We start from the raw sequence: 21,394 nt of genomic DNA, 5'->3' as shown, positions 1-21,394 counted from the left end.
TGTACGATCACGGTGGATGGTGATGTGAGAAGCTGCTGGCTGCCAATAGGCCTCGGAGGGGGGGGGAAGGTTTGAAGACATGGACTGTGAAAGAGCATCAACCTGTGAGTCACGCAGAGAGACTGCAGCATCAGTCCGCGCACACACGCATCTGTCTACATGCGACCACCGACCGACCCACAACAACACGCGTTCCCACCGTGTCCGTTCATCACGGGCCACACTGAGGTGACGAGCGGCCGCCGAGCCTATCGACAACTCGGAGCTATTTTTAATTCAGATGTGTTGCGGCGGATCGAAGCGGCACTGCCACCGCATGACTGTCGCTATCGCGCACACACACGCACACTCACCCTGGAGGTCTCCTTCAGATGGTAGCGGCAGAGCGTGTGGTCCAGGTCGAAGCCGATCACATCGCAGTCCGACAGGCTGAAGTATTCGCTCATTGTAGCTGGAGCTGCAGGACGCTAGTGCACACACATGAACTCGTGCACGGCAACACCACACTACCGATGAGTCAATGTCACCGCCTGGGTGAGAGAATGGGGCTGCGCTGTGCACGCGCTGTGCCCACGCTCAGTCCTCGCTCACCGTGGCGCGGAAAGAATCCCCCCGTGCCGGTTCCCTCTCAGCCAGCACCGACCACCACTGAGCGGCGATCGTCAATGAGTTGTCCGCTCGGCGCCAAGAGCTGAAGCTCGTGTGCGCCAGGAGGAGGCGGTAGAGAGGCGAGCGCGTACAGTGCTTCCGGGTGTGCAACGAAACCGTAATGCTCCGTATAGGTGCGCAAAGGGAATTTGTAAAGCGCATTCGGATTTTTCAGGGCCGGTTAAAACTTTGGGAAGCAAGCATTAGCCACTAGGCCCCTGATAACCCCCCTGTACCTAATATCTTGTGTACAAGGTGTAAAGTCTTTTTTGGTATGAAAATGCTACATTTTTTTAATAACTCTGACTAAATGTGTTTGTGAATTGGGATTACATTTACCTGGTATTAATACATGGCTGCATCCGAAATCACCTACTCATTCATTGCCCTTCTATGTAGAGGTATATATGGCTTGGAGATGGTCTTATAGCCTTTACCTTTAACTTGCTTGTCTATAATTTTCTTTCTAATCTCCCGAGACAACTCTCTCCTTAGCTTTCTGTGGTCCATGTTCAGTGTGGTACACACCATGATACCAGCACAGTGACTACTTTCCACCCTTTAAATAGGCAGACTGACTGATTACAAGTTTGAAGACACCTGCGATGCTAATTAGAGGACACACCTTAGTTTAACCATGTCCCTATGGTCAAATTATTTTCAATCTTTTCTAGGGGTACCATCATTTTTGTCCAGGCCATTTTCATTAGTTCGTTTTTTTTTAAATGATTCTGTTGAACCACAACTCAAAAGCAATGTCTGATTTTCATTAATTAATTTTCAGTACATTTTTATTTATTATTACTTTTGTCAGTTTCAAGTTATTTCAGTGACCATTGTGGGTTTTTCTTTCTTTAACAGAAGGGTACCAACAATTTTGTCCACGTGTGTATGTCTATGAAGCTATGTTGTTGTGTTTTCTTGGATTTCTGTTGGTCTTAAGCATTAAAGACCACCCACAGGTGTCATCAATAGAGTTCAACTGCGTAAAAATTCATTTTCTAAATAGAGCTTTTGATTATCAGCCATAACATTGTTACCATCCAATGTAGATTTAGCAGAAGCAACGAGATTGTGAAACAACATTATATGCCACAAGTATGTATGATATCAACTGGGTTTTAACAAAAAGCTATTTCATTTGCAATGTCAAGAAGAAGAACTGCACTTGCCTCAATGCTCACTGTCTCTAAGTGGTGGAGCTTGCTGTTACCATGGAAATGTATACCACAACCATGAAAATCGTGTCGGCTACGATTGGATCGTTCAGCGTTACTACATTAGGTTACTATACTACACACTATATGAAACCCTAAACATTCAATATATTGCAGAACTATACTAACAACAATGTTAAATTAAAGAAGAAGCTCGCTGGAAGTCTTTGGCAAGGGATCATTTGCAATGGTTTATGGAATGCATAGTTCCTTCACTCTTAATTATATACACACTCTTTTTTTACAATTTATTGCAATGTTGTTGTTCCATATTAAATGTTTCCCGGATGGGGACAGAGCTTTTGTCCCCAATTAATGTTTTTTAGTCTCCAAATGTAGCCAACGACAGAAACACACACACACAACAATAAATGACACATTGTTTTACTATCTCTTTAAAAGAGTGTCTGCGTGTAGAACGCATATCCTGAGAACAGTTGTTTGTCCATCGCAACAGCATGTTCACTTTACTTGCCGCTGCTCAGTTACTGCAGGTCACTTTTAGAGTGTCACAAAGAAAGCTGCAATGAGCATTAACACGGCGATGCAAACAACCCATTTCAAACAGACATGTTTAGGATGGAGACTGCACCAGTTTATTTGAATGAGAAGAAAAGCATGTGCACACTCAAATCTATCTGAGATTGCTGTGAGGAAACTCATTGACATAATACATTCCCTAGCCCCTTACTCTAACCTTAACCATCACAACTAAATGCCTAACCCTTCCAATTTGCGAGGACCAGCAAAATGTCCTAAGAATGATGGTATTGAACTAAAACTGGCCCTTATAACTATAGAAAGACATGTGCACACACGCGCACACACACACACACGTTTGTACATCTATCTTAGTGAGGACACTCATTGGCATAATGCATTCCCTAGCACCTTACCCTAACCTTTACCATCACAACTAAATACATAACCCTAACTCTAACCTGACCCTAATTATAACCTTAAAACCAAGTCTTAACCCCCAAACAGTCCATTAAAGGTGGGTCAGAAAGTGAGGACCGGCCAAAATGTCATCACTTTCCCAAAATGGTACTCACAAAGATATCTGTACAAGAGCGCAAACACACACACACACACACACACACACACACACACACACACACACACACACACACACACACACACACACACACACACACACACACACACACACACACAGGTAAAAGTACATAGCTAATGACCAGTGCTATGCCCCAACATATGTGCCAGAGGACACCTGAGTGATGGTGACGTGGGCCGCTCCCCATTCCTGAGCAGGTGCAGGTGATTTCCACAGGGAAATGAACCATGGACTCCACTCACACACTCACACACAAAAACACACACACACTTCCTTCTACCTGACTCAGTGTGCCCAGCTCGCTGTCTGATTCTGGGATTATCCACAAACCTCTCGTTGTTTTTTTAATGGATCATCTATCATGAGCGCGGAGCAGGGATTTCCTCCCAAACCCACTTCCGTCTGTATTCCCGACACAGAATGACCCGCAGTGATTGACCGGCCATGGAGGTCCAGAAGAGTCTGTCTGCGTGTTGGCGGAGGTTTCTGGCGTGTTTCAAGAAGCCGGGTCAGTCTAAGGGGGAGAGCGGGTCCGAGGACAAAGTCGGCGCGGTGATAGTGAACCTCGCAGCCCAGAGCAGCGCAGCGCCCCCCGCCAAGAGGAAGAGCTGGCGGCCGGCGGACAACTCGGGGGACTTTTACATCGCCCTGTACGACTACTCCGCTCGCACCGAGGAGGACCTCAGCTTCCAAACCGAAGACATCTTAGAGGCTCTGGACAAAAGCACTGGTGACTGGTGGTTTGCCAAAGCCGTCACCGGCCTGTCCGCCTCCAAAAAGGGATACATCCCCGCCAACTATGTGGCACCTGTGGAGAGTATCGATGCAGAACCGTGAGTATTGTTGCTTGTGATCGTCCTCCTTGTTGTTCCTCTATCTGAGATGATGGACAGATTTGGAACGTCTATGGTAGAGGGTAACTCACGATACCAAACATGGGCCACGATTACGATAATATCAAGATACAAGAGGAAAAAGTGAGAGATGTGTGTATTTATTCACTGGGAGTTTGACAGAAACCGAGATGAAACCATGTCCAAAAAAGTGCATCGAGTCTCATCTCGGTGTCTCTTTAGTCTTTAACACTGTGTGTCTTGTCAATGTCCACACGCACCATCACTCCAATGTAAAATAACCATAAACTGACAAGAGTCCAAACTATAACTAAATATCTTAATATCAAGATTTAGTGTCAGCATATCAATAGTCGTATCTCGAGTCAGGACAACGATATATTACGTGATCGATATTTTGTCCCACCCCTAGTCTATACTAACAAATATACAGTAGCTGTCCCCCCACTGAGGTAATCCACTGTAAAATGTGATGGCAGGCCACATTACTCTGACTTTAGTCCTGATGTTTTCAATCATGGGTTAAGCTGGTTAATAATTACCTGTGAGCAGGAGGACTAAGCTCACAGGTTAACAATTCCCAGGAAGGTAGGGCCCAGAAACACAAGATCATAACTAGTGCACCAAAACCGCCTGTGCTGGACACTGTTGCTTGATGGACGGTTTAATGCGTATAACTGCTTCTGCAAGAAAATGTAATCTGAGCTGCATGTTGTCAATAGAATATTTTGTCCAAGACCTTGATATGTTGATCTATTATCTAAATGCGTCACAGAAACATCCAACCTGGTTCTTTGCATTGTCATCCTGCTCTGCACCTCAGTCAAACCTGTTCCTGCTCAGCTGAACTCTGGTTGTTCCTGTTTGTGTTTTCAAGGATAAATAGTTTTTCATTACCTCGACCCGTCTTAGTTGCCATTTGTCATAGTTTCACTTGAGTCACATGCTGGATGGGAATGATGTGAGACAGAATGAATAAGTGGGTGTTGCATAACACTGTGTTATAAAAATCTTGCTGCTTGTCAAATACAAACATATGAGGGTAAAGCCTTTTTAAGCTCAGGCCGTACTTCTCTCTTTTTCTTTTTAAGTGTTAGGGCTTTAGCTTTCCGTTTGAAATGAATCATTTACTAATACATCAGTGCATTGTATTTCTTGTTTTAACTTACTTTTAATCTGTTTTTGTTTAATTAGGGCCAGATTGGCCTGCCAGGGGCCCTGATCCACCCCTGTTTGTGGTAATTGAACTAAGTACTTGTTTTAGTATAATGCATCATTTGAAATCAAGGTAGGAGTAAAGGATATCTGCCTTAATGGATAATGCTGGGTAGTTAACAAAAAGGACAATAGTAATTTGTCCATTCATATTTTCCAACTCCCTTACCCTTTCTCTGGCTCTCAACCCCAAGGACATTGGGTCCCACTGATGATATTTATGAATAGCTCATGAATATAGACTTTAATAAAATGTTAAGTCATCTCCTAAAACAGCAAAGAACTATAGTTCAGAACAAATGTTTCAGAAGCAGAAAGAAATACACTACTGGTCAAAAGTTTTAGAAAACCTCCACATGGAAAATTGTTAGGCCTTTCTGTTCTAATAAAGCATAGAACAAATTAAATGTAGGACTTTTTAATCTTTATTGTTAATCTACATTTAGACTATTCAGACTATTCAGCTGCCAAACACACTTTTAATGTTCAATTTATTTTTAAAGCATCAAATCACAACGTAATTCTTCGATGTTATGGCACTTTACGTAATGTGGTTGAGACCTTACAATCTTATGGAGAAACCCAACAGCTGTGGGAACAGTGAGCAATGAGTATTACACTTGGCTACAGTGGAGGGGGAAAAGAACAGTTGTGTAACAATAGTGATGCGTATACATGTGGTAATGTTACTAATGATAACAGCAGCAATGATGGCAGCACTATTGCTTTATCTAAACAATAGGGTAATAAATAAATAATATTTGAATAGTAGCGTCACATCTGAACCCTTCAGCTCTGGAGTAAGAGATACATGCAGAATGACAGAAGTGGAGGGGGGGGGGGGAGGAATGTCACTAACTGTAGTTCCTTCCCTCTCGTTCCCACACTTATAGTTTACTTTGCTCTCAGCTTCTGTTCAGTTCTTCCCAAACCAGCTCCATGAGGTTTGAGTCTAGAGTCTGTGCTGCTCGGTAAAACCTCCGTCTGCTCTCTGTTCTTCTAATATTGTGACTATTAGCTTGCTGTACGATGAACCTCTGATCAACCAGTCTTGTAGAAGTATAAAGTACTACTTCCTGCTGTAGAGTAATGGTGCATCAGAGGGTGTACTAACACAGCCTTTGTACCAACAGAGTTTGTAACAAACAGCTGGTTGGGACATTGTTGAAACAGTTTGCATACCTTTTTTAAGGATTAATTTGCAGAAGGAAAAGTGAATGTGAACCACTTTTTCAATCCCTCAAAAAGACCCCTTTCTGATACAATCTATTTTTTTACTTGAGGTAATTATACAGTGGGCTTGAATTGCTTACATTTCAATGAAAACTTGAACAAAGCAGGTGCTCTAAAACCCTTGACCTTCAGTGTAGTTTATTTGTTGCAGACTACTTTCAGCAGCAGATGAATCCATATTTCAGGCTCTGTTGAGAATTTCCAGCAACAATAAGGTGTATTTGGGATTCAGTGTAAATAAGCCTCACTGTTTATGTTCATGGTAGTTAAAGAACACGTCTCCATTAGACAATGTGGTTCACTGATGTGTTGTAATAGCTTGAGGACAACAATGGAAGTGAACAAGTCTGTTGGAGGTTTCTTTAAGTTAAAAGGGATTTTATTTTCTCTCCACGGTTACAAGTGTTTGCTCATTGTGGGAACCGTTGGGTTCATTAAGTTATTAGTATTTATACTCAAACATGTCTGGAATGTGCTTGACCACCTTCTTTGCCCAATTTCTGATTTCCAGATGGTATTTCCCCGACACCAAGCGTCAGGATGCGGACAAGATGCTGCTGGCTGGAGGGAACCGGCATGGTGCCTTCCTCATCAGAAACTCTGAGACCCAGACAGGAGACCTCTCCCTCTCAGGTGAGCTAAGATTAGAAGCTAAATCAGCAACATCAGTTTTTAATAAACTTCCCACTGAAACCATAGCTCATCAATATGAACATTATGCTACAAAAAATGAAATGACACAATCTCCTGTATATTTTGTAATAACAAATTACATTTTCTCTAACAATGGAGAATTCATAAGAAATAATATCATACACCCCCCCTACTCAATTTGATACAGTCAGGGTTTTGGCGCTACAACTTTGCTTGGTTGGGTACATGTATAACCAATATGCTTATTAGCTAGCTAATGTTAACTTTATATAGATATTGCTATTTAACTGGCACTGCTGAATCACTTTTCTAACTTCAACTTTATGATTCTTAATATTCTTTTGGACTATGTTCATTGTGGTTATTGGCCACTGTTTGGCAGATGCTATAGAGACATTTAAACGCCAAATAAAAAAACTAGAAGAGCGCATAGCAGTCCGTTTAAATTCAATCTAGCCATACCAAATTGTAGACAATTATAGATGTCAGTCCCCTAGATATGGCAGTTTTTTTTTTATCTAGATCCATGCATTATTTCCTGTGAAAATGTCAAAACAAAGTCTTGTTTTTCACTCTTTCATTTGTACCTGTCAATCAGAATATTTTGATTGTGAAGGCGACATTCATGCATATGCACCTTCGCCACTTCCATAGATTGAATGAATTCTGTGGGAAAAGCTACTGAGAAAGTTTTAATAATTTCCTGGACCCACCCATTTATTTGGATCCATACCAAACTTCAATGGGTTCCTTCCAGACCCACACTGCATCCTTCCATCATATCTTGTGGCAATTCATAGATAAAAGCAGAGCTAAACAAAATCAGATCAAAGATTTTTATGTACCTGATTAATTAATAACTATGGATGACAGAAGATGTAGTTGGTGTGGGAGGGAATGAACAAACTCTTGTACAAGTGTATTATTTCGTATTTTCATTGATACAAAATCCCTGTAAACAACCATTATTGCATTAGCTGACAATATCGAACATCTTCTTGTGTGTGTCTTTTCGCATTCCTCTGCCTGTGTGCTTCTCTGCTTCTCCCCAGGCAAGCACTGTTCAGTGATTCATTTGTTCCGTCCCTTCAATTAAATGATTGATGATTTGAAGGTCATCAAGTTAAATAAATAGAGACCTCTGCTGCTATAAAAGCAGTGTGATAACTTTATCTCTCTGTCTCATCTAATCTGTCTTTTCACTGGCCTTGCTCTTTCCATTACAGACAAATTCTTTCCATGCTCAGTCACTGACACTCTAGTTCATTTCACAAACACTATCCATGGGTTGATTTACTGTTTTAGTGCATGAATTATTAGGTCAACACCTGTGAGGAAAACAGTTGAATTGAAAAATACTGGAAAATAACATAACTTTGTGTTTTCATATTATTTTTCTTATAATTTGTTGCAATATTGACATCATGACAATGCAGAAAGTGACCAGGCTTAGTAACTTTTCCTGTCAGATTTAACATAGACTTCTGTATAAAAATTCAGCAACAACTTTATACATTCTGTATTTTCACACACAGTGATGGCTCTGTTAAATAAAAGCATTGTGTACTGTCCTGGTCAAGATGTTCACTGCCACCTTACCAGTACAGAAATTATTTTAAAGTAAATTATTTTATTATTTATTGTATACTAAGAATGTTTCATGAAATGTCCAAAGTAACTCAACAGCAAAAAATGGTTCCATATTGTGAAATTAAAAATATAGAAACAAAATGTACACTGCACATAATTATTGGTACCCTTTTGATTCATTTAAAATAACCAATGATTGATAGATTTTCAGGAGGGGCTTTGCATGTTATTTTCACAATTGCAAAGACAAGATGGTGTCAGAAATACCATTATATTAAAAAAAATACTTCCAAACCCTACAATTCAATTACCAATGATCCTAAAATCACTGTTTGAACAGCCTGTAATGTTATTAAGAAGTTCCACAGTCATAAATTGTTGAAACTATGCTTAGAAAAAAACTGTGTGTGTCTGCAAAGGTTTGTAGCGATATTGCGAAAATCACATGCACGATTTCTGACCAGCTTCAGGCTCAGCAATCTGGACTGTTGGTTTCAGCCTGTGCCACAGGTCTGGACAGTAACCACGTAGGGATCCATGTTTAGGGCCAAGGAGGACATCAGTATTGAAAGAAAGGCACAAGAATGCAAAACTAAGAGTTTTGTTGGTTAATGTTCTATGGAGAGATGAAGCCGAATTAGAGATCTTTTGGAATGAAGTGCATCAGTTTATATGTGTCCAAAATAAAGCCCATAAAGAGAGAATCGTCAACCTACATTAAAACATGGTAGGCGTTTGACCAAAGTTTCTGCAAACAAATAATCGTGCCTGGGTTACATTCTGTGTTGGTATAAATTTATTTTTTTCCTTTTTATTTTTCAGTAACCTTGGACATTTTATGAAAACATTCTTGCTTAACAAAGCAGGTTAATTTGTATTTGTTTCAGACCATATTCTGAATAATTTAGCATGTTTGCACTCAGAGGTGCCAATCATTTTACCGGGACTGTATTTTTGTATATCTGTAATGGACATTTATAGTCAACTCCATAAGCCACTGTACTGTATACATTATTTTCTTATAAGTAATTGATCACATGAACTGTGAAAGCTACCATTCATAGTGAAAAACACATAGAGAATTATCACCAACTGTGCTTCCCTCATCTCTTTCAATTCGCCGTTTGGATTTAATGGCTCAAAACTTTACTGACCTGGTTCAGTCTCACTACTCTCTTCAACCTTATTTACAACTGCAGCAGGTAGCTGCCTTCAACATGACAGGACTTGAGTCTTGGGTATAAACCTAGATGCTGATGTGTCTTTCAGTGCTGGACGGCGGGAAGGTGAAGCATTACAAGCTGAGAAAAAGGGAGAATGGTCAATACTTTGTGTCGACGTCGAGATGCTTTCCAACAATTAAGGAGTTGGTAGAACATTACTCCGAACAGGCTGATGGCCTCTGTGTGCGTCTGGTTGAACCATGCAAAAAGGTAAAGCACACAGTGCTGTACAACATGAAGTAAACACACCCTGTTTATGTTTCTAAATTCCATCATTACCTTGTTCACCTATTGTTGCTGTGTAAAGATAAATTATCATCTTGGTAAATGGTAACTCTTCCCTGTAGATGGAGGCTCCACAGACTCATGGTATGTCCTACAACACAGTGGACCAATGGGAAATTGACCGCAACTCCATCAAGCTGCTGAGGAAGCTGGGAGCGGGTCAGTTTGGTGAAGTCTTCGAGGGCATCTGGAACGAAACCACAGCAGTCGCAGTGAAGACCCTCAAACCTGGTACATGAAATAATAATTTGTATTTTCTCCCTCCGGCAAATGATGCAGGGGAATAATACAATTGAGTCTGTTTGTCCGAAATCATTTAGTTTCTTCTTCTCTGTTTTTGGATTGGTGCTACACAAATAATAAGTAAAAATACACTGAAAGCTGATTACACTGATGATATTAGCATAAAAATGAATTATGTATCTGAGTGATATGGCGTCATCTTTCTGCTGATGCCAGTTAGCTGCAGCATTCGAAACAATATGGAGACGGGTTAGGTGTTTGACTAAGAGGTGGATGGAACTGCACTAACCTAAACAAGAATTTATGACAACATGTAGAACCTTGTCTTGTGAGAAAAATTTATAAAAATCACTCTCGGGTTTCAGAAAGACTATACTGTTGATTCCCTGTATTGGTATTAATTTAGATGAAGATCTGACCATATATGAAGACAAATGTATTTATAAACACAAAATATAAGGGTTAATTCACTGCTTCTTGCCACTGCTTTAGTATTCAAACTTGACACCAGATATTGTGCATCACCCAAGCTGTTGCTAAATTTGCAAAAAAACAAAACAAGATCTCAAAATCACAGAACATCTTTTCAAGGTACCATGGATCCCGATGACTTCCTGAGAGAGGCTCAGATCATGAAGAGGCTGCGGCATGCCAAGCTGATCCAGCTGTATGCGGTCTGCACCATGGAGGAGCCCATCTACATCATCACAGAGCTGATGAAGAACGGCAGCCTGCTGGATTACCTCCAGAGTAAGACGGCCTTGTTTTAATCTACACATGTGATTACTACTGCTGCTTTATAACGGGATCAGAGTCCAATGACAGCCCTGCTGCGGCTCTTTGAAATCAGTCTATCTGCCTGTGGCAAGGGTCAGTCTACGGCTGAACGATACGCCCAAAAATGATGTCATGGGTTTGTCAATTCTCTTCTCATCGAGGAAGAGTGTAAGACATGACTGCTAAACATGACTACAATATGAGGTAGAACAATGATGTGTTATATCTCCTCACTGTGTTTATACAATGCATAAGCAATATATCAATGTTATATTCTTGTTATATTGCTTTTACTGAAATTTATATTGCGATAATTGATATTATTTTAAGGCCCAACCCTAAATCAATACAATACAGGGATTTAAACCAGAGAAAGAGAAGCTGTTTAAATTTTGAATCTAAACTTTATTTGCAGCCATACATATTTCAGCAGATGAGTTGAGGAGCAAAGGCCACATTTTGCACCAAAGTGATTTCATTGCTTAAGAGAAAATTCTGGGTATTGCAGGGGAAGTGTCTGAGCCTGCATTTGTTCTGTTGACACAATGTGAAAACCTTGGTTGCAACAACACAGCTTCCCTTCCACTCTCAGGTGTTGTTACCTCTGTCTAGGAGGTTATGTTGTCATTGCTGTTTGTTTGTCTCTGTCTGCCTTTCCATCCGTCTCTGTCTACAGGATTATTCCAAAACTAACACAAATTTCCTCGAAATAATGTTGAGAGGTTCCCAGTATCTCTAGTAGGAAAACCATTAAATTCCAATGTTTGGATTTTTTTTCACTTTCTTTAACATAGCGACGTAGGGCGTTTGCCTTCGTAGAGGTTGGCACTATCCTAGCGCCCTTCTAGTTTTATATGAGATAAATTGCTTGGATGGATAAATACAGGGATAGCATATGTGGTGCCCCACCAGCATAAGATTCATTCAGAGTCAGCTATTTTTTTTCCGACATAATATCAAATAATAATCAAATACCAAATAATATAACTTGCATACTCAATAACAAATTGACTACATGTATTTAGAACTCTAAAGCTGAAATTTCTTAATTACTTAAGTATCCCGACCCTCTACTCATACTCGATATGCGTCTACTACTACACTGTGAGTTTAGATAAGTATACACCTGTGTGTATAAGGTCCCATAATTTACACTGAATGTCAGGGAAACATCAAGCAATGAAATCCAAGGAACTCCGTGCAGACCTCCATGATAAAACTGTCCTGAGGCGTAGATCAGGGCGTCTATAAAGCTCTGTGCCAGAACAAACGGGTATGGGAGGGGTAGTTGTTCACCAGTTAATCAATCGTAGAGTGTGTTGTTCTCTCGGAAAGATACAAAAACTAAAGTGTATATACACGTTGGCCTCTGTTTACATAGGTACAATGGCGGCTGCCAAAATTAAGTGTGTGTGTGGGAGAAACCCAGGAAAATAATAATAATTATTATAATAATACATTTTAGTCATAGGTGCCTTTCACAGCACTCAAGGTCACTTTACAAGGTGATTAAAAACAGAACAAAAAAACTATATATCAAAAATATTAATAAAATGAAAAGTGAATAAAACATTATGTAGGTTGTAAATGGCAAACAATCAGACTGAATATGACGATGGATGTTGAGGCAGGATTTGAAAATGGAGAGAGAGTCGATGTTACGGATGTCTGGTGGGAGGGAGTTTCAGAGGTGGGGAGCAGAGCGGCTGAAGGGTCTAGATCCCATCGTTCTCAAGTGGGCAGGTGGTACAGTGAAGTGGATGGAAGACCTGAGTTTGTGTCAATGTGCAGGAGTTCGGAAAGGTACAGAAGAGTGAGATTATGGATGGCCTTAGAGGTGAGGAGCAGATTCTTAAAAACAACGTGGTATTTGACCGGGAGCCTATGAAGCTGCTGAAGGACAGGAGTGATGTAATTAATTAATAAAAGGGACACAATCATCCAGCATACAACAGGAAGTTAGTTATTGTAGTTTGGCTGTGACACTGAGCTCACAGAGGCCATAAAGGCACTTGATAACCCTTATCTCTGAACTTTGCATGAAAAATGGTACGCTTTCTCAGAGTCATCAATAGGAACGCACAGATTTTACTTGCACTGTCTGGGGATATTATTATATCTGATGTAAATGAATGTTCATAAAGGACTGTTAATGTATTGCCAAAAAAGGAAATACTACCAGCTAGCTGCTTTCAGACATGAACTCTAATAATCGCAGAATGCAAATGTCGGTGTCAGAGCTCCTGAGTTCCTCTGAAGTGTCTAACACAGACATGTCAAACTCAAGGCCTGTGGGCCACTTCTGGCCCGTGGTACAATTATATCCGTCCCACGATAAAATATGTCTATCTTAACTGGCCCGCATCGTGAACCATGAACTGAACGAATCAGTTATGATGAACTTGAACGTGAGTGACGTTCACTCCAGCGAATGTATCCAGGTATGCTCACTGCGTACCTGTGTGAGGAGCTTTTCTCTGTGATGAAGACGAACAAAAACCCAGTCGTCTCACTGATGCACACCTTCACTCCATCTTGAGGGTTTCCACAGCACAGAACCTAACCCCAAACATTAATGAACTAGCAGCCAAGAAAAGATGCAAGACATCTGGCTCTGGCACATGTACACAAAAGAAGAATGTTGCCTACCTAAATATGTTTTCTTTTTGCACTTTATCCAATATCCTATCTATCCTGTTTAATAAATGTTGGACTTGTTTGGCCCTCGACGTAGTACCAGTTTTTGAATCTATGTGATTGAGTTTGACACCACTGGTCTAACACTTGGCCGACGCAAAAATGAAAGAAAGAATAAGGGCAGACACCGGTTTTGATGTGCGGTTAACAAAAACAGGTGATCTGCGCAGTGGAACCTTCCAAAATAAAGCAACTTAAATAGCTTACATAAATTACTTTTGAATAGCCAAACTAACTGGATATAGTTGAAGATGATAATAATACATATTTTAGTTCATTAGCTATATTATTAGCTATATATTGCTTGTTGTGTCTTTTTCCTTCTATAGTATCGATAATGGTAGAAACCGCCATATTTCCTTTGACAATAATCGTGGCACCGAAACGTCATATCGTGACATCCCTGCAATCAATGTAGCGAAAGAGGGAGCGTGAATGAGATTACAGACGTCCCTTGGTATAGGGATTTATATTTTTGCCAATTATATCAAGGTTCATCAAAACAGGAAATTGTGTGTCCTGAATTGTGTGACTTAAGTTCCCAGGTCAGGTTAGTTTTTAGGCTCAGCTTCATCTCAGTTAAAGCAGTCTGACACACTGGAAGTTTTCTTTTCAGTTTTTCCTCAACAATCCCTCCGTGTTGTTAAACTGTGAACAGATGTCAAACTGCAGCCCACGTCAAATGTGTTGACTGCAGTGAGTTAAAATGCGGAGCCCACATTTGCACAGTAATGTAGTCAACCTACCTATTTTAGATCGTTTCATTATTCAACTTCACTTCTTGTAAGAATTTTAAAGCCAGAGTTCGGAACTCATCTTTAACATGCTGCCTAACGCTCAATTTTGCTTCAATGGTGGAGGTTTTGTTCAGAGTTAAAATGGGCTTTTTAAAAAAAAAAAATTGACATTTATTGAAAAGGAATCTGTAAATATGTCGATGATGAAAAGAATGATGGGAAAGTAAAAGAAATGGATGGCAGTGGTAGAGTTGTCAAATGCTGGCTTAGTGCGACCTGGATTTTCAGTGTCACATAAAAACACTGTCGAAGAACACCTCACTCTCCTCGGTCCTGATTAGTATTTTGACCTGTCATTGGCTTCACATGTGACCTTCTGTACTGTACTACTGTGATAAATGTTGAGTTCACCTTGCAGAAAAAAAGTCTGTGGTGTGAGTGTCACTTCCGTTTAGAGTGATGGCCACTCTGAGCAGCGTTCATGAGGAGCTGATGTTTGATGCCCTGAGTCCGTGTGGTGACCCCATCAGCCATAATTCACCACACACCCTGAGACTGTCTTATATCACAGCTAGGACATGTCTCCAGGATGTAAAACATTGGATGGCAAATAACTGTCTGCAGTTAAATGACGATAAGATGGATATGATCTTGTTTTGACCTTCTCTTCACACATGGGCTGTAGAAAATCAGTACCACCTCACCGGCTGTGAAATTCACATTAACACATTAACTCAGTTGTGAAAGGCTGTTATTTCCAACTTAGAAACATTGTCAAACGTAAGCCCTTCTTCTCTTTTAGTGACCTGAGGTTTGTCTCAAATGCCTTATCTCAATTCTGGCTTGATTATTGTAATGCCCTGGCATCAGCCAGTTGTCCCATCTGCAGCTGGTGCAGAATGCTGCCACTAGACTGATAACTGGTACCTGGAAGAGAGACAGCATCTTGCATCTGTGCATTTTGGCTTCTGGTTAAGTATAGTATTGAGTTTAAGGTGCTTCTATTTCTTTTTAAAGCACTAATTGACCACGTCCCTAATTACATATCTGAGCTTTTTTGCCCCCTTTCTACTCCCCGATCCCTCAGTTCTTCTGATCAGCTGCTCTTGGCTGTTCCTTGGGTTAACTATTTACAATAGAGTGCTCCCCTTCTGTCGACATATCTACGACTAGACTGAAGACTCTTATATTTTTGCAGGCTTTTTAGTGTCCTTAGGTTGTTTTTATCCTCATATCATTTTTATTTTATTCTTCTTTGTGTCTTTTATTATACAGCAATTTGGGCAAATGCAGTTGATTTTAAATGTGCTATATAGATTAACTTGACTTGACATGTGCAGAGTCACAAATATCAAGTTTAACACATTGTCTCCACTTCAGCTACTACTATGCAGATGAAGGGGTGGGTGAAGTGTTTGAGTCCACAAATTACTTTGGAGTTTCAGTAGTAAACATTTCACCCACCCTTCCATGGGCAAAGTGGTGAGTAGATAATGAGTGAATTAAAATTTTGGGGTGAACTATAATAATAATAATAATTTTATTTGTATAGCACTTATCTAAACAAGGTTACAAAGTGCTTCAAAAAAAATCAAAGCAAAAAGAAGAATGAATTATAATAAGTTATTCAATTCAGGCCAATTTTAAGGGCAAAATCATAACATAATAAGGTCAAGACCTCAAACTTTATAGAGAAACGGAAATGGATGAGAGGAGAGGTGGTTGACAAAGAGGGGAGAGAAGAGAGAGTGATGGGGGGGGACCAGGAACAGTTGTGTCATCACATTTGAGTAATAATAACTCAATTGGACCTTGGCGTTATTAGGTGTTTCAGCATTTTAATCGCAATAACGTTAAAAGCCGGACCTGAGGGTCAATGAGGCTAAAGGTAAATCGGACTGGCTACTGGCTTGTATGGCAGTACTATGAAAGGTGTGCACTATGTGGCTCGCTCAGTACATCAGTCATCATTACCTCTATGCCTTTTTAAACTAAACTAAATACCTACTCTCAGCCTCAGAAGTCGCAGGATCTAATGATTTCATTAACGTGTGTTTCAAAATTCAGACGGGAATCGAATTTGACACCTAGATTTTTAGCTGTTGGTTTAATATTGGTTGCCAGGGGATCGAGAAATGAAAGGGGCTCTGCCTGCTAGCTGGTCGGGACCAAAGATTATTACTTCGGTTTTATTTGAATTTAACTGAAGGAAGTTAAGTGACATCCATTCCTTAATGGCAGTTAGGCACTCTTTTAGGACACTCACGCGGCTGACGTTGTCTGGCTTAAAAGACAAGTAGATTTGGGTGGCAAAAAATATATCAAATTGTGATTCTTATTTAATGCGATTATTGATTAGTCAGATTTTGTGAGGGAGTCTTCACGAGTTTTCACTACAAGTAAAAAGGTGGAATACATCTTAAGTGTACAAGTTGTTCGACACAATATATTTGCATTGGTTACTGGTGTGTTTGTTAAATTTCCTGCCAAGACTCATTTTGTGTGTCTCTGCCTCGATTACAGAGGATAAAGGCAACACGCTAGCGATCTCTGACCAGATCGAGATGGCTGCGCAGGTTGCATCAGGCATGGCGTTCCTGGAGTTGCAGAACTATATCCACAGAGACCTGGCAGCCAGGAACGTCCTGGTGGGCGAGAACAACATCTGCAAGATCGCCGACTTTGGCCTCGCCAGGGTCTTCATGGTGGGTTTGACTTTGCAAGTTTAAACTGTATGTAGCTATATATACATACAACCTAATTAATACTCAACAACCCAAAACACAGGTTTATTACATCAGGTATTTTCCTCTTAAATCCAGCTTCGTGAAAGTGTGGATCTATATTGCATGTAAAGCTTTATTATGTGTCTTGTTTTGTTACTAGAAAGAGAATGAGAATGTGTACGAAGCCAAAGAGGGCACAAAGTTTCCGGTGAAGTGGACCGCTCCAGAGGCTATCCATGACAACAAGTTCACTATAAAATCTGATGTATGGTCCTTTGGAGTTTTGCTGTATGAGATCATGACATTTGGCCAGATGCCGTACCCAGGTACCACCTCTATCTCCTCATTATAAATCATTTAGAAACCATTCACTGAACATAATGATTAAAAAGTGTGATTGTTATTTCTTTCGTGACAGTTTATTCTCAAAACATTCCACATTAGTGCTTGAGTGTAGAAATCTCTTGTTAGATCAGTGATCATGTTCCTCTGTTACTGTTTCAGCCATGACCAACTACCAAGTGGTCCAGCGGATTCCCCAGGGCTACAGGATGCAGTGCCCCCCGCACTGCCACAAAGTCATGTACGACATCATGATGGACTGCTGGAAGGAGAATGAACAGGACCGGCCCACGTTCGAGACCCTGCAGTGGAAGCTGGAGGACTACTTCGACCTGGATGTGACCTCGTATGACGATGCCAGCCGCTATTAGCAAACCAACATGTCTGGGACACATTTGAGCGAAACAACAACAAAAAACTCTGAACGCAGCAAAACAAAATCATACTCGTATGGAGACAAATATGGAGTTCCACTAAGTTTCATGAAGTAACTCATTGAAATGTAATATAAAAGGATCTAAATGTTTGATATGCATGTGATAGAATACTGTGACTGTAACTGGCACACAGTGAGGAAGCTTTTGCTTCCAAGTGTGCTTAGTTCCGACACTCCTGGTCTCACTTTGCATGACAAAGGAATGCACTTTCAGACATTAAGCCTAGCTCTAAATTAGTCCTTAAATGCAGACCTCTTGCAGCACAATCTGTCCATCTGGATGAACCTGTTCTTCTTGCACTCGGCATAGCTCACATTGTTTCCACCTGCAGAGCTTTACTGGAAGCTACTAGAGGGTGACTAATACTTTGTGTCTTTGATAGTGAGACTGAGGTGAGTCGAAGGTGCTGTCATTTCAGCTCACTCGTGGTTGCATATGTACTGCGAGCAACCAAGTTTATCTTTTTCTTTTTATTCCAATGTAGGCAACTGAATTTGGCCCTGGCAGCCCATTACAGCCCCACTAAATGAAAACACATTACCAATCTCTTTATTGACAAACTACAAAAAAATGGCTTCAATCTGTTCCATTACATAATATAACTTTCTCTCTCAATCAAGAAAATTCATAAAAATATATGGTAGGGCAAAGGGGAACGAAAGACTGAAGAATTATCTGTAGGTTGAACAACTTTTGCATTAAATGATTAAAGTAATGTTAAGGGATTAAATCCAAATCAAATTAAATCCATCCAAAATCGAAACAAAAGTATGTTAGATTTTTCCTTGGACGACATTGACATAAACACTCGATTGTAAAACTGTGGCAACAGAAACTGAATTGGTAGGTTGTTGTGTCTTCTCTGGTCAGGTCGGGGGCAGCCCCAGGATCATGTCAGTGGCCTTCTATCAGTCGTGTTTCAGTAACGAGATGCCTAAAAAAACAAAAACCATTTTCTTACTATCCATGTCCCTTCAACATTTTTTGATGTAAGGCTGAATATTGTTTGTCCTATTGATAGTTTTGGTTGCTATCAGTTAGCCGCACGTTTATCACAGTGTAACCAAATGTTAATTTATTGCGAAAGAAACAGTGAGAGTTGGATGATCTAATTTACTGTAAATGAGCTGCTTGGAAGTTTAGATGTTGGACGGAGATGTATTGATATAATTCAGATTTTGTCCATCAAACATTGTTGTCAGATGTTTGACCCCCCTTAAACATATGTTAAAGATTGCCAAACATGATGTTCTGTAAAATTGTGGCAAAAGTTATTATTTTAATTGCAATTAGTTTTTTTTTTTTTCTTTTTTTCTCCTTGACACTGTTTTGGCCACAGTGTTTGGTAGTCCAGGGTCTGTGTGGTGCCCTCATGCTACTACACCTTAAGCCCCAGCACACTAACCTTTCTGCTTTTATGATCTATCACGCTCAGTCAAATGTTTTTTCAGTCATACTCATGTGGGACCTACAGTGTAATGGCTCAGTGACTGAACTATGCAACACTGGATTTATCCCTCCTTTTTTACTGATTCAGTTTGAAGTGTACAGCTGCTCTTAGATCTGTGGCAACAATCTTTCTAAGAACAACATGTTGTGTTGATCGATGTCTGACACGTTAACTTCAGTTGTTCTACCAGCCATCATCATGCTCTGATGATTTTGTGTCTTGTGTTCAGTGTCATGAACGCCATCCCTTTAATTTGTAACCAGGCCAGTGTTTATATATGATCATACTGTATTTTAACGTAATTATCCTTTTATTGTTATCACAAATAAATGATTTATATTTAGTACAATCTTGGTTGTGGTATTTCATTAGAACTGAATTTTTTTACTTTGTATTTGTGAATGAGGAATATTGCTACATAAGAAAACAAGGGGATAATTCGGATCTCAGTCATGGTAGCAACTTTCAAAGTAAAGGCACAATGTTTGTTTTGTTGCTACAATGCTTTATATTGAGCTGCATACATGTGCACACATAGACATCAAAGGGAGCTTCAGCCCCTGCACTTTTTCTTCCTCGAGAGAAGGTAACCTTTTTCTGGGGTACTTTTAAAAAAATTATATTAATGTCCTGTTTGTGCACAGCTTCCCTGTCAAACAAATATATAGATTGAATAAACAATTAAAATATCAGGTCGGGAGATTAGACTTAGTCTCTAACCTCCCTCCTTCCACGTCTCCTGCACAGTGCTGAGCACAAGAGCTGTGGACATTTCTCCATTCTTAGATGCATTGCGACGCGGACAACTCTCCATCGATTCATTTAGTTTTTAGTGATGTCCCGCTGCTGAATAGTTATAACATCAGGACCTTTTTATATACAGTATATGATCTGGACAGACGCTCATTAAAGTTCCGGTCTGTGTCAGAGTCGCTGTCGGAGTCTGTTTCCTCCTCACCCCCCCTAACCTGCGCACACTTTACACTTTAACAATAACCACAATCACTGATAACAAGTTATAAGGACATGTACAGGACTGACGTTTACTTAGTGTTTGTTTGATTTGCATTAGAGTATGGCAAGCCTACCAAGGCAGCTTGGATTTTATGCCGTTCTTTAATAAGAGCGCCTAAAAAAACTGTTTACTCCGCTAGGACGCTGCTTTTTACGGCGTTTTTTTCCACATGATGCGAGTGAAGAATTTTGTCCAGGTTGGCTTGCCATATTCATTCAGCAGGTTTTTATAAAGATCAGTTCTAAGTGTGATGATTAGAAAACATCTGAGGAGCAGAGTCACTTGTTGACCTACGGAGTGATGGGCCTCAGTGCAGTGGCGCTGCTAAGGGGGGGCCAGGTGGGGCCACCTTGATACATTAAAGGCTATAATCAGAGTTTGTCCTATTAAGCCTTAGGTGCAACACACAAGTCTAAACTGAATGAATGTCAAATCAGTTTGGAGAGCACTGACCACTGTCATAAACTTACTGTTGTGGTCTGATTTCTGAGTGAGGCTGGTGAAGGGGCACTTTAGTGAGCACACAGTCATCACAGTCATGTCAGACAGGCAGCAGCTCCCACCTCCGACCTCCTGTCTCTGTTATACTGTTTGTTTGTTTTTTGCTTGTGTGGAGCTGAGTGGTGATAATCAAAGGACTAAGCTACCAGTGCTCATGTCTACAGCTAATTAGCCTATAGACAAAAACTAAGATCATTAACTTGTGTCTTGCTAGCAAACAGACAAAGGGTAAAACAAACACCATCTAAATGTGTATTTTTTGAAGTTTTCTTTCCATTAGAGTGGAAGAAAACAACTTGGAAGCAAAATAGACCAAAGTTGAACAGTACACAAAAAAGTAATGTTTTTGCCTCTAGTGTCCCGCCTAAAACTGCATAATTTTGATTGTAGGCTCCTCATCTAATAACTATTTAAATCATTTAAATTGTTAAGATAATCAGAGATCTGATACTATATTTAACTTTTGGTTTTA

General features: G+C 40.2%; 2 protein-coding genes across 2 annotated transcripts in view; one reads left to right on the top strand and one right to left on the bottom strand.

The window, feature by feature from the left end:
• Window positions 1–724, bottom strand: part of nt5dc1 (5'-nucleotidase domain containing 1) — a 56,686-nt gene extending 55,962 nt beyond the window's left edge. The window contains exon 1 of the mRNA XM_035143701.2: window positions 354–724. Within this exon, the coding sequence (XP_034999592.1) occupies window positions 354–446 (93 nt within the window). The 5' untranslated portion in view covers window positions 447–724. The remainder of the gene's footprint in view (window positions 1–353) is intronic.
• Window positions 6–19,755, top strand: frk (fyn-related Src family tyrosine kinase). Its single transcript, XM_035143698.2, has 9 exons — window positions 6–104; window positions 3,363–3,776; window positions 6,757–6,878; window positions 9,759–9,922; window positions 10,060–10,228; window positions 10,832–10,990; window positions 16,975–17,156; window positions 17,338–17,503; window positions 17,682–19,755. The coding sequence occupies exons 2-9, from the start codon at window positions 3,388–3,390 to the stop codon at window positions 17,888–17,890; spliced, it is 1,560 nt and encodes a 519-aa protein (XP_034999589.1). The 5' UTR covers window positions 6–104; window positions 3,363–3,387; the 3' UTR covers window positions 17,891–19,755.
• The last annotated feature ends 1,639 nt before the right edge of the window (window positions 19,756–21,394 follow it).

This window comes from Hippoglossus stenolepis, chromosome 20, assembly GCF_022539355.2.
Source record: "Hippoglossus stenolepis isolate QCI-W04-F060 chromosome 20, HSTE1.2, whole genome shotgun sequence".
NCBI lineage: Eukaryota > Metazoa > Chordata > Actinopteri > Pleuronectiformes > Pleuronectidae > Hippoglossus > Hippoglossus stenolepis.
This window is presented reverse-complemented; position numbering and strand designations above follow the sequence as displayed.